Source organism: Ambystoma mexicanum, chromosome 6p (genome assembly GCF_040938575.1).
Source record: "Ambystoma mexicanum isolate Mex_15411 chromosome 6p, UKY_AmexF1_1, whole genome shotgun sequence".
NCBI classification, from domain to species: domain Eukaryota; kingdom Metazoa; phylum Chordata; class Amphibia; order Caudata; family Ambystomatidae; genus Ambystoma; species Ambystoma mexicanum.
Window position 1 is genome coordinate 1,380,649,116 of NC_090935.1, and position 14,647 is coordinate 1,380,663,762.

The following is a 14,647-nucleotide window of genomic DNA, read 5'->3' on the forward strand; positions in this document are numbered from 1 at the left end:
GATCGGATCAATCTTGTCAAGGTTCAATTTCCCATATTTACAGAAAGAAGCTTTGTGCTGATTCAAAGGACACTGGCCTGTAATGTATTGCTACAGGGCATAGGGCAATCCCTATTTAGCAGTATTGGCTATTAGATGAAGGTCATTTCTTGACAATTGAATTTCAGAGGGCTTTTGTGGGTTCTTACTCCAGATTCCAATTCAACAAAACATCTGTGCCTGTACCATCCATCCCCTGACAGTCTCTTACAGTACCCATAGAGTCGAGCATTCATGCACATTGTACTGTTGTTGGCACAAAACCATCTTCAGTAAACACCTTTTCCAACATCATATGCATGTAAGCAATTCTAGGCATTCTATAGCGAGCAGACCCTTTCTTCTACCAGCCCCCGCCCCCACTCTGATGGCAACCAGCCCACCTATATGGCTGGCCTGAAAATCACATTTGTACAATAGAAAATCTTTCACCTTTCAATTGCTAAAACCTTTCACGTAGAATCCTGCCCTTTGCCTGTGTTGGTCACATTAATTTCTTTGGAGATTTCTGGTTATTTAATACTGAAATTATTTTCTATGGCCCGTTCTGTCCATTGCCACAGTTTCCACATACTCTTGCTCTTCAAACTGTGTACCCTGTACTTGCATTATTTCTTTATAAATGGTTAAATGTTATTTGTTGTATCTCATGAGGTAATGATTTCTAACAACAAGTGTCCTTGTTTTCATATATAAAGTAAATTACACAGTAGATTATAATGACATCAGATTAAAATCTTCAACTTGATCTAACACATTGTAAAGTAAATGATAAATGATGGTCTCAATAATGTAGTTATTTAACTTTCTGATTGGTTGTAATGGGCCTACTAGTAGTATGTGACTGATGTGTTTGCATTGCCTGATGTGACTCACATCCTTAGAACAAGAGCAATTCTACTCAGCTAGACTACACTATGAAAATTGTATTGAAAATTGAATTTATTTCTTGCAACATTGCTTCTTCAGAATTGGTTTCTTGCTTAAAACATCTTCTCTGCTAAAATCAAAAAAGCAATGCAATGTATTTAATTAATCATATATTGGTGATATGAATTTAACAGCTGTTTATTCAGACTCCAACACAACAGTTAGCACAATAGAGGTACGTAAACATTGGATAACAGTTATATGGCTCCGATAACAGACAAGACTTTACAATGCTTGCTTACATTTGTCTTCGTTCACCGGTGGATTAGTTGATCGTACCCAGACAAGAATGAAAAAGAGGAAAAGTGGCCATAACAACTCCACGAGTAAACGAATCTGAAAATAAACATATTTAGAAACAGTGAAACAAGAGATTATTTCTCATGCTAGCACAAATATCAACAAAAACATCTCTGTAATTTAAAAGGAATATTAAAAATTTGCTAAAAACGATATCTCAGGAAAATTGATTATTTAAAAAAACAGAAATTCATCTATGGTACCATATGCATTAGAACAATATATGAGCTTTTCTGTTACCTGTTCAATGTATTTCACTATTGACAAGAAGTACACTTTTCTTTCAGAGTACAGTAGCTTTTGAAATATCAGTCTAAATAAGGCAAACCATTGTTAAACAGAATTTCTTTTGAACCACTTTTGGTTGTTTCGACCAAATTCATTTACATGTAGGGGCCTGTTCGAGATACTATGCCCATTACTCATCTGCTGCCCGAATGCCCCATTCAAAACAAGAATCATTTGGAGAGTAGCCCATCGTTGTGCCAGAGCAATTCACGTACACCAATATCAACTGACTCCCGACTCCAACACATTGATTGATGCAGGAGCTCCTACTCTCTGTGGTTTCGACTGCAGTCTTGTATTGGTGGAACTTAGGGTTGTGAGGAAGCTGCTCTTGGTTTTTATTGAGGCCCTGGGGAGGGGGGGGGGGATTTGGGGGGGTCTGCCAGTAGAAATGGTGGATTGCACGGGGGCAAAACGAAGACCTGAGGAATTAGCTTGTAGTAAAGGGGATATTATTCCAAGTAAACTGAATTTGAGGTCAAGGGGGGGCTGAGCTGCTACAAGTAAGCAGAGATCCAAAGGGGCCTGAAAAATCAAGGACTGTTGAGGTGTATCCAGCTCCAACTAGCCAGCCTGAGCCAACCTTAACTTCATTAAGCCAAGTTGTCCAACCATTTAAGTGGGCTTCATCGAGGGGAGCAGACCAGGCCCACGGAGCTAAAACATCAAAAGAAAATGTAATACCTGGGGTTAGTCATTCAGTGCAAAATCATGCAAAAATCTGTCTTTGCCCTACGTCCCGCCGAGTATACTCTGGGTGTGGCCCAAGGGGTTGCTATGTTTACTTGCACCAGGTCCAGAATGTACTCCAAAATCAGTATGAATCTAGGGAACATTTGATTAATAAAAGCTTACATTGACTTTGCACCACACGTGGTTGTTTATTGTTAACCGGAGCCCATATTGAACTGTACAAGGTTGTATCATAGGGGGCGAGTGATCATGACGCTATTCGGGTAGAACTTTGAGATCAGCACACAGTGAATTGTATTCTGGGCTTCATTGCGAAAAGCTTCCTATTATCCAACAGCACAATTTCAATTGGCCTACATCCTGACTCTAATGTTTATGTCCATGCTGTAAGATGGCCCCATAGCACTGTGTTATCAGGGACAAATACACTACCTCTGGGAAAACAGACTATAGGGAATTGCCACAGGTATCCTGGGTCCTTTGTACATTTGGCCTCCAATGGAGGCAAGACACAATGATCTTTTTTACTGCTATTTGTTGACATTTATTGATTTGTTTGTGTTGTTTGTACTTGTATGGCCTTGATGAATGAAAAAAAAAATACATGTACATGTATATTTGTATTTGGGGGTAGGGGAGTAGGGAAGTGGGGAGCTGCAGTGTGCAGTAAGTAGAGAGGGTGTGGGGGAGCACCCTCCTACAAGCCTCCATGTAAAAAAAAAGATAACATTCAGGTAAATCAGAAGTGGTTGATCAAACTGCACACTTTCAAATGAAAGTCTGTGAAATAACGCAGAACTCTAAATAAAAGATCTATAAGGAGATCATCACTTTCCATAAAGCTTCTCATCTCAAAATGTGTAATGTTGGGCCGTTAGAAATACAAAGTCAATAGATTCAACCTGACCTTTACATCATGCACAGATGCTCCCTTTTTCAGATCCATTTAGTCATGCTCCTATCCCGGGAAAGAGGGAAGAATAATCCATACTGCAAGGATTGGATGTTTGCTAGGCTTTTAGCGATAGCTGCATTCCAGGTTCTGGAAGAGCAGGTGACTGTTTACTTAAGGTTTTAAAAACATAAATGTAGCAATTTTATGATTGAAATTAATTGGATGCTACTTTTCTAAAGGTTTTAGTTGGGAGCAAGAGATATTTTCACGTGTTAGATATTCTCTAGACCCCAGCTAAGTAGTCCACCCTTCACATATAATTGCCATAACTATGTCTCCAATTCTCCATAGCTCTCCCTATTAAATGCTTCAAGCACCACTTAGGATTATTTTACTATGAAAAACACTGATTGCCTACATTGCACCCCACACTACTCCTGCAGTCCAATCTATTTTGAGGTATTTACTTTCTAGAAGTTTGCAATATGAAGGTATCAGAGCCCCATTAATGTTCTGTAGGAATGAGCCTCCACTTCGTTCAAAGTCGAAATAACTTCACCCAAGAAATGTGAGTGCTTGACAATATAGTAAGTAGATTCTTCCATTCTGAGAATTCTTACTCAATTTGCATTTCAGTTGTCCTTGTTCAAAGATGTAGTGCCTTACAAAAGATGTTCATGAGGACCATTACAATCTAACATGCACAGCCTAACAAAGGGGTAGAATATTCAAACAAATACATCAAGAGGGCTTAAAGGTTCAGGTCTTCAGAAGAAGTGGTGTGGCTTTCCTAGAATTTGGTTTATTTTCTACCTTTAAAAGAATAAATTGCCTGCAAACCTTTCCCAAGGGAAAGTGATCCTCCATGGCTTCCAAATTGCACATTTGCAAGGTGAAGCTGTTCTTAGAAGTGCAAGGTTAGGTGGGTTTCCAGAATTTTGTATTTGGCAGTGTAGGATGTTTTAATCATGCAGCATCTAACTCAGGGGAATTTTCCACCCATCCCAAACTATGTTTTGTGAGGAACTTGAGGGTGTCCTCAGTACTTTTCCCCATGTATCCTCCTCTCGGGTGGCTTGGGAAAGGCCATTGCTCTTGGATCCTGACCCTGGAGCTGGATATGTGAGGGAGGATCACCTGGGTGGAGGAGACTTGGGAAGTCAGAATGAGGTGCCATTCTGCGAGACACGGCATTCCCCATTTCTCATTCACAATGAATCTTCTGTCCCTCAAGCCTTTATAGGTTATTGTCAATACTGGGACGAGGAGGAGGCAAGCAATGCATAACTCCTCTTTCAACAGTGAACGGTTTAGTCCTTTTTGGACCAATTATGGTGGCAGGAACTTTAAAAGCCGGAAGTACAGTGGAACATGAGTCAGCTATGGAAGCAGGGCTATGGACTGCTGGATGAAAGCAGAGCATTCCAGGAAAGCTGCGTGGCAAGCGGAATGCTCAAGACCCGTTGGAGGATACAGCGTGTGTACAGCGGGAAGCAAAGCTGAAAGATGGTGGTGGTCGGTGACAGACTGTGAGAGGGGAACCAGTGTGACCAGGCAAAGCAGTCGTATGAGTCCAGAGCTGCAGGAGAAGCACCGCGGGGTGAGTGAAGCCACGGAGAGCTATTTGGAGACTAAGCAAGGCACCGCATGAGAGAGAGAACTTGTGGTGGCAGGAGGCTTTGCGGGAACACTGTAAGATCTGACCAGTGAGTCTACCAAGCAGAGGGAACACCGGAATAGCAGGCGAGCATGCACAGCTAGCAATGAACATTGATTTGAATGAAAGCAGTATTACTTTGAATACTGATCCAAATGAAAATGAGAATAAGCACTTTTGAATACTGATCTAAGTGAAAGCAAGTTTAAGCACTTTTGAATACTGATATGGGTGAAAGCAAGTTTGTGAAACTTCCTGATACAAGAAACTGTATGATATGAGAAACAAGCATTGGCAAGAGCTACGAGAAGCATTGGTGAACAAGAATTGGCAAGAGCCAAGACAATTTAAGGAACTGTATGATATGATTAAACAAGCATTGGCAAGAGCCACAAGAAACATTGGTGAACAAGTATTGACAAGGGCCAAGAGAATTTAAAGAATATTATGATATGAAAAACCAAGCATTTGCAAGAGCCAGGAAGGAGAAAATAATAAAGTGCAGCAAGTGCATAAGTGGCAAACCAAGCCACAAATCAACATCAAGAGGATATGATATGTGCATGAATTTCACACCACTGTCAAGTTGAAGCAGTGGCAAGGTGTTGATGGAAAAGAAACAAGTAAGGTGTTTTGGATGCATGACCTGTAATGGGTGGACAGTGTGATCTGACAACTGCACCTAGTCCGAGTACACCCCTATATCAAAAAGCCACTGAAAGCACCTGCAATGAAGCTTGTGTTTGAATTGAAAGGAGCTTTTATGTGAGTTGAAGTCAAGGAACTGAACTATATATATGAATTGGTGAAAGGTAACCATATGAGAAGAGCAGGAAAGTGTCCTAACGAATTGTGTTGTTTTGGAAAACTGAAAGACTTGAACTCTTGTGCCTTGTGAACTATCTTGAACTTGGGAAAGGGAAATCTGGTTTCAAGCCAAGAGCTTGAAGAAGCTCTGAACTCTTGTTTGAACACTACTTATTTTGATGCATACATACCTACACATTGCATACATTTATATATGAGGGCAAGTATAGGTTTTGGATACAGACAGACATTTGCTTTGGACACCCTGACACAGACTATCCTTACTTTTCTATAGGTAAGGAATTCCCACCTTAGCACAGGTCAAGGTAGGCCTTATTCCATCCTGCCTGCTTTTTAGTTAATATAAGTTTATTGCCCACATTTTAATCAGTTGTCTGTGTCTACTTCATGATACCGTGACAGTCTACACACTTTCTATTTATTTAATATATTTCTTTTTATTAACTTGGGGTTCCCAATTTAACAATATTGATTCCCTACAGAGTATATTTTCCCTCAAAATTATATTTAGCATTGGCGTTATACTAACATAGGAATGTATTTTGACTGCCTCACAATCAGGTTGGAACCCTCTCAAGGAGTGGTTCAAATCTCCCCCTCTAGGAACAGGTTGGCAACAGCCAGCAATATGGCTCTTCTTGCTATCTTTTCCACTGTGGAAGACCTGGGACTTTAACTCCTTGCAGTACTCAGTTTATAATCAAAATGAGTGCAAAGGAAAGCAATCTATTCTCTTCACCTTATTGTTGTTGCCAATTCTCCCTTTTCTCCTGTCAGTCAGCCAGTCAGTGAGCGAGCAAGTGAGTGAGTGTGCCCCCCAGAATCTAAGCATTTGGACTTTGGACTTTTATAGATCAGAAACCACTTCCTGCGGGGGTGGGCACACTTTATCTAATGAAAATGGTCAATGTATGTGATTGGACCGTGTTTCAATAGTGACAACACACTAAAACATTACCTCCCTGCACATTGAGCATATTAATGAAGAGTGCAGTCTAACGGGAGTAAAGTCTACACCCAGTTGCAGTCTCATTTGATGTGATTTCATCTTGGAAAATTCAAGAATAAAAAAATGTAATATTCTTAAACACCATGTTCCTCACATGTGATCATGTTACCAATCAGTTAATTAGATTGTTTTCACTCAAGTAAAACAAATGATGCTAGCCTGATCTCAGCACGACTTGAGATGTGTGTGCTGCACATTTTTGTTTTTTGTGCTCTGATACTTTTATATGACAAATTCCATTCTCGCCTGAGAATAACATGCTCACCAGTATGAACTCTGGAATATATGAATCCTTGGTGTGCGCCATTTATGCGCAAACATATCCCATTTTGCCTAATTTATATAATGAACATAATGAGAAACAAATATCATTTTATATTTAGTTGATTGAGCCTTTAACCCTGAACATGTTTAAAACAAGTCTTTACTAACTGCCAACCAAATGTTACAAGCAATAATGTGATTCTAAATGTAGAATTCACATAGGCATTGTGTTCTTAGATATAATAGGATGATTTACAATCTGAACTGGCATACTATTCCCTGGCTGAGCACAGAACATCTGGTGTCAGATCAATGAGGTTTATGAATGGTCTCTGCAAGACAATTGACCTTTCTCACTCTCCCCCTCTCTCCCTTTCACTAAATTTCCAGGACCTGCCTTCCTACACAGTACTACCCCCTCTTCTCCTGTTTCTCTCCTGTCTCCCTTCTTTGTCTCTCGCTTTCTGCTCTCTCCCTCAATCTCTCTCTCTCTCTCTCTCTCTCCTGCTACTCTCTCCAGTCTTCTCAGTCCCTTTCCTCTTTCTTCCTTCGTACTCACTACTGTCTTCTCAGTCCAACTCTCTCTCTTCATTTCACCCCCTCTCCTTTTCTGTCTGTTTGCTCTCATGCTCTTCTCTCTATCTCTACCACTTCCCTCTCCACCAACTACTTCTTCCTACTGCCAATCTTTCCCTCTACTTTGTCTTCTTCTGTCTTTCTCAGTCCCTCTCACAATGTATGGCTCTTTCACAATCTCTCTCTCGCTCATTCTCTTTCCACTATCACTTTCACCCTGTACCCTTTCAAACTACACTACCTCCTTCCATCATTTTCACTCACTCTCGCATACACTTACAGTTGCACACTTTCTACTGGGTAACACTCTTTCACCCACACAATACCTGACCTGGATATCAATCCAGCTTCTCCACAGACTCTTTAGTACACCACTCCAACTTCCGTCCTTCGTCTTGTCTCTGTCCAGCTCCACACCTCCTGACCTCACCCAAACACATTTCACTGTGCCTGACCCTCACATGTCTTTTATAAAAGTGACTTCCTGTTTCATTCTCTATGCCTACACTGTTTCTGCATCCTACATTATTGCATGGCCCAATAATATATAATTTCCCTGGTGAGTACTATTGCAGTGCAATACCATCAAAACAAGATTTCTGAACATTAATTTCAAACAAATTAGAAATGTGCTGCATTGTCAGATTTAAAAAATCATGTTTTTAATAAAGTTAATTATTTCATATGATTGATGATTATAATGAAAAATGTTCTCAAGTACAAAACAATACTTGCATACCAAAGTTAAGCTTGAACATCGCACATACATACAAATGCAGACATAACTTGAAAACTCATTCCTACTCCATTTTTTATAGCAATACAGGTCTCAACAACATACATGTCTTTTTCACAAAGTTCAGGCAGAACTTCTGTCCTATATCAATATGGGCATGTTTTAGATCTTCATATAGTTTGCAAATCATGGAACAATTATTTCACTCATTCAAAGCACACACATTTAAAAAGAGACGTATTTCAAATGTCACATATTATTCTCATATGCCCTGCCAACTTAAGTTTTGTTCGCTGCTGCCTACAATTTATATGGTCAGGCCTTCTTCAGGGCAGCTGTGTTGACTGTGTGGAATGTTCCTGTCAGGAATTTGGGGTGGTGGAGGGGGAAGAGGTGCCAGGGTCTTCAGAACGCTTAAATAACGTGGTAATGGCTAGAAAACTACCTTTCCCAGCAGCCTCTGGGTATTGTGTAGTTCTTGCCGTGCGTGCGTTGAGCCAGCTGTCTGTAATTAGTAACAGCTTATCAAGGGCCCAACGGCGCACGGCAGGTGTGGCTTATTTTGGTGTTCGAGGGCAAAGCCATGCCGGAGGATCGATAGGAGTCACGCACGCCTGCAGTTCCAAGCAGGCACATGGAACAAGGAAATAGCAGAGCACTGAGGACACGCGCGGTTTCCATGCCGCTTTGCATTTCTTCCTTAAAACTGGCATGGGGAACACAAGGCGGCGTAGGACTGACCCGCGCCACGAGTACGGCGGCATCATCGTACGTCTGGGGAAGTTTGCTAGCTTCCCAGACACTCAGATAAGTGCTGGTTGGGTTTTTCCTTTTCGTTTGCTTTCATTCGGCATTGCATATGGGCAGAACAGAACTCTGTAATTGTCACTAGCAATGGTTTTGAAGTGAACACTTGGTGTCTGTATTGTGAAAAGGCACTAAAACCTGGCAAGAAGTACAGCCTGCATTTGAGTGTTAAGGCTGTTAACTATTCACCCCGTGTGGGTTCTCTGGAACACAGTCCTATGTTAGGTGTTGATACCCAGACCACTTGGTCCTACATGTTTTATGTGTGTAAATGTGCTAATGCTTGCCGATAGGGTCATGTGTTGTGTTCTTCATGTCGGGATACTCTCCCATGAGTTTGTTTAATTTTGTTCTTGCATATATGTAGTCCATGTAATTGTATTAGTACTGGTACCTGTATCAAGGGGGTACTAGGAGGTGCAGGGACACTAGGAAGGTGCAGTGGTGGCCTGTATTAAGGGGAAGTTATTGGTGACCTGAGTTGTGTTAGGTTCTATGGTACCCTATCAGATATTAGGCAGTGTAGGTTTTTTTCCCTGTTACGCCCCCCATTTATGTGTTTCCTAACCCTTTATCCGGTTTTCATAACACTCCCTTCCCCGTCCACAACCTCTTCCTAACCCCCTTCCCCCATTGGCTGCCACGTGGTATCCTGTGTTTATATATATCAGGTATCTGTGCCAACCACGGGTGGAGGGTCGACTTCATTCGGCTTCTGTGGTTCGGGGGAGAGTGTCGACACACCTTCCTCCAAAATTGTGTTTGACAGTTCCAATTGTTGGTCAATCTGGAAATTAGATTTCTTTTGTTTTAATATTTAGCAATACATGTGTAGCAATGTAAGTCTCTATAGAATTAAATACTGTTGAGCATACCCACCTGAGTGGAATTAAATAAGAAATGTTCTTCATCATCGGTGTGTGATCACATACCAGCATTCAAAGTTTGCCTTTGCTATAGAGGAATACTGTAGCCCAAATGTAAACACCAGAATATTACAATTCTATACCTTAATACAACAAATCGTCTGTATCTCAAAATATAACATAATATATCTTGCAACCTTATTGTGTTTGAGGGCTTATTTGTAGTTGCCCCATATTTCTTCTCGATTTTTTCACACCATGATCTATATATATCATACACTAACTTTATTTTCACATGAAGTTCCATATTAGTTTCTGAACATACCCAACTTACCAATCGACTGTGCAAAGCTTTCACAAGCCTGTTTACTCAGCATCCTCTTTTTCAGTTACCCACTTTTAGCTCACGGCTTACCTGTGGCACCCACTCATATAGCTGCTTGTTACACACAAATACTAGACTACTGCTCTTAAGTGGAATACATTACATAGTCATATTCTGTATTAGAGGATCAAATATAATGACTGGCAGCTTCCGTGTGATGCTCATTCAACTGACTGACACCACACACAACTGGACCATTGATTGTAAGTGATATACATGGCATATTCGATCACCATATTGGAAAATCAAATGACTGGAGCATTTTGAAAACATGATGGTTTTAATAAGGTTGCCGTTTGCCTTTTTAACATATGTGTGAGCCAAAAGATGACTTAATTCAGGGCTGTGACATGCATAGACAACCAGTATATTCATTTTTGTTCAAGTTTGTATAAACGGTTAAGCGTCGAAACATTATTTCAGTCTTGTTTAAACGTACCTATCACTATCTACTCAAAATCAATCTATGTATGTTGGAATGTTATAAAGTGTTATCCAATCGTGCTGGCAAACTTTTATTCTGAATTGTGTATCGATGTTTTGTTATCCTGATAATTACTGCACATTTGATCATCCAAATGCAAAGTTGTAAACTGGGGCAAAGTATCACATATACCATATTTGTTGTATTACAATTGCACAAACGTTTTGATACCCAAGTGAATGACATGTACACACGAGGATAGTATTTTGGTATATGAATATACTACACAGGTATCCCAAGAAACATGTCCCACACATCTAAGTTTAGCAGGCTTTCGGCATGTAGGAAGGGTCCTTGTTTTTGTAGTTCTGTGGAATGTAGCATGTCCTTAATGTACTATATTTTTCTGTGTCTAGTAACACTATTCCACCACCTGAAATAGCTTGCTTAATTTGTATGCCTGCTTGCAGTTATTTAAGCACTTTGTATTGTTCTCTAATGAGGCCTAATAACAGTTAAACAAATTCTGCTTGACCTACAGGGTGAGTTCCTTAGTTTACATACTCGACCCAAGAGAAATGCATGCGCCCAATGGTGACGGGTGACACAATATTTACTGGTGCTTGCTGTAAAATGGTGCATGCTACCATAAGCACACTTCATATTTGGTGCAATGCTGCCACCCAAATGTCACTATGCACAGTGGAATATTTATTTGCCATGTTCTGCAAACAAAGCTTCTTTGCAGTACATGTCAAATAGAATATCCACCACCCTCATATCCACCAGCAAGGCAAAGTATCATACAAATGATACTCTCCCATCAAAACATCTTCTCTCCAATATGAGTGGGCTAGTAGATTTTTTGAGCTATTCCAACCATGTTCTTTTAAATAAACGTGGGGTTAGAAAACATGTGTAAGATATTTGGGAATCATTTTCTCAAACGTGATCATTTCCTCTGCCGTATCCTAATCTAAAGGAATGAACAAAGATGGAGGTTTACATTTAGTAATATTGTGTTGTTCATTATTCTCTTTACATTAAGTCTAACCTTGCACAAACATGTTCTTAAATCCAGTTCATGTTTCCAATGGTGACAGACTGCCTGGGAACAAGTGATAAACATTTACTCATTCTTATGTTTGCCTTAGAACTTTGCACTAACATCAAGGACAAATTAGTGCATGCTAACCATTGCTACATGATGGAACCTCGACAAACTGCCAATTGTGAGACATTTTCCTTGTTGAATCTGTAGAGTATGTATATACATCACAAACCAATTTTATACATGAGTCATTCACTTGGGAATACAATTTTTCAAGAACCACGGGTTAAACACGTTATAACCTTTTGCCAACTAAGAATGATTTGGGGTACTTACTGAGAGAACTGGTTAAACCAGACTGCAATACTTCCTCCATCCTTAATAGTTTACACACACGAAAAAACATGGAGATACTGGTTGTCTACATATGTCATGGGCTTGGATGAACCATCATGTTTTCACTAAGTTCCTTGCGCATGAAAATTCCTGTTTATTTGATTTTCCAATATGGCGGTTGAATATGACATGTATCTCACTTACACACAAAAGTTCAGTTATTTGTGTACGAATAAGCAGCCAGACAACAAGCATCACAGGTAAGCCAGCAGTCAGCAGCTGGTTATGGAAAAAGTGGTGGCTGCCTCAAATAGTCATTTCATTAAACCACTGGGATTCCTTAAAGTATTATGGTTATGGTAAATTCCTTGCATGTGCTCTTCTAATATGACGACTGACTACATAATGTATTGCACTTCTATGCAACAGTCTGGCATTTGCAGTAGCTATATGATTGAAGGTCAAAAGTAAGCCACGAATCAGGAGTTGGTAATGGAAAAAGTGAACGCTGCATATGTAAAGAAGCTTGTGAAAGCGTTGCCTGCCAAATTGGTAAGTTGGGCATGTTCAGAAACTAATGTGGAACTACGTCTGCAAATGAAGGGAACAAAGTCATTACGTAATGAGTGTTCCTTGTTTGTAGGACATGGAAAAAGAATTGGCCTATTGGATTCCCAATCAGGTGGGTATGCTCAACAGTACTACAAATCTATGGAAAATTATTGATACACAATTATTATTACATTTAAACAATTTACATGTATTTTATTTGAGAATTGACTGAAAATTGGAACATTCCACACAGTCAATACAATTGCCCTAAAGAAGGCCTGGCCATAGACATGGTGGCTCTAACAGCCAGAACATAGGTTGGCATGGCATTTGACAATTAAATGCGACTTTTTGAATATGGCTCCGTAACTGAACACAGCTATTGTGCCATCATTTGCAAATTACATGAAGATTTCAAAATAGCACTTATTTGTGTAAGAAAGAACTTCACTCCATGGTCAACCCAAATAATTTCCTGAAGGTCAAAAAAAACGGGGATACTTGGCAAAATACTTTGTGAAATTCCCTGATTGGAGGATCATGAGAATTTTTTTTAGAATACGTTTAAACGTAGTACACACTGGGGAGGTCCTTTCAAGAAGGGGGATGGGAGACACTGCTATTAGTTTGTGTAGTTTGTGCAAAAAACTGGAAAGCAATCTCTTAAACATCTATTGGTCTATGAGGGCACAGGGCATGTGAGATCCCTGCTTTTTGACAGATTTGGAATTGGATCCAACCACTTCATACCAGAAATGTTCTGGGAAAGGTTGATCTCAGGCCAGTCCCAGGCATTGACAATAGCTGTGGTTCAGGTGCTGGAAAGATGCAATATAATGTTTTAAATTGTCACGAAATTCCACTGTGCCCTCCATGTGATAATGAATTCTATTTGAATTTAGTTTGGAATTTTAATGAATATGTATCAGAAATGTTCTAATTAACTGCAATAGCATATGCTTTATGTCCATTTTTGTATTCTGTTCATTTGTAAAAGGTTTGTTAACCAAATACAATAAATGAAAATGTAAAAAAAAGTGTAAGAAAGAATTTCAACCTGAGCTTTGTCCAAAAGACATGTGTTTTGCGACATGTGTTTTTGCATGAATGAAGAATATGTGCCTATGTGAGGTATGTGTGTCTTTGCATATATGTTTGAGGAATTGCTGTCCGGGAAGGGCGCAAAACCGTGGCTTTTTTACATGTTTTGTTGATTTTCATCTGTGGATCAGATTCCCCTTTCACAAAAGCTCCATTCCAAAAGCATAGTATGTATCTGTAACCTGCTGCATCAGTATCTGATTTGCAGCACCTACTCCATCTATGGCACCAAACAGGTCTAGAGGGCAGAGATGCCCATGTGACAGCAGCAGTGACAGATATGCGCAGCTGTACCTAAGCAATGATCATCATAAATAACCCTTGATGGTAGCAGGATAATCTCTAAAATAAAGCTATGCCTGAGTTTAGGCATAGTGCATGATACTAATTATGATCACGGCTGCCACATTCCAATTGATATTGCATATGTGTCAGTTCCTCTAAGACAGCTATACTGTGGAAGGTGATGTGTATCCTGGTCAGCTGGGTGTAACCTGCCAAATAGTTGGACAGGAACCTGGAGGGCCTGGCCTCCTCTCTGATCTCTTTGTGAGGGCAGGTACCACCCTCGACAGGAGGCTTCAAAGGAGCACACCCACTCAAAAGGAGTAGCAGCACACCAGGGGAGGAGGTGGGATTATGATAGGCAGTAGAACTCAGGTCAATACAAGTAGATTTCCACCATCTTGATTCTCACTGTCCCTTTCTCTCTTTCCTGTCCCTCCACTTCCTCTGAAGCAAAGCACTTTGGGTGTGACATCAGAAGGGCAATGTCCCCTCCGTTCGAGAGTGGACCACTAAATCAGGCTAGCTTTAGTCCAATCACCCGAGGACATTTTCCTTTCGAAGAAAGGGTATCTCACGCCTTCTGTAGATTTGCTCAGATCCTCCTAGATCCTTTAAGTTTGCA

General features: G+C 40.2%; 1 protein-coding gene across 2 annotated transcripts in view; it reads right to left on the bottom strand.

Moving 5' to 3' along the window:
* The window catches only part of LOC138510440 (phospholipid-transporting ATPase ABCA1-like), a 2,356,352-nt gene that overhangs the window by 2,091,738 nt on the left and 249,967 nt on the right, over positions 1-14,647 (bottom strand). For both annotated transcript variants that reach the window (XM_069626098.1, XM_069626099.1), the window contains exon 3: positions 1,212-1,305. In XM_069626098.1, the coding sequence (XP_069482199.1) occupies positions 1,212-1,305 (94 nt within the window). The remainder of the gene's footprint in view (positions 1-1,211; positions 1,306-14,647) is intronic.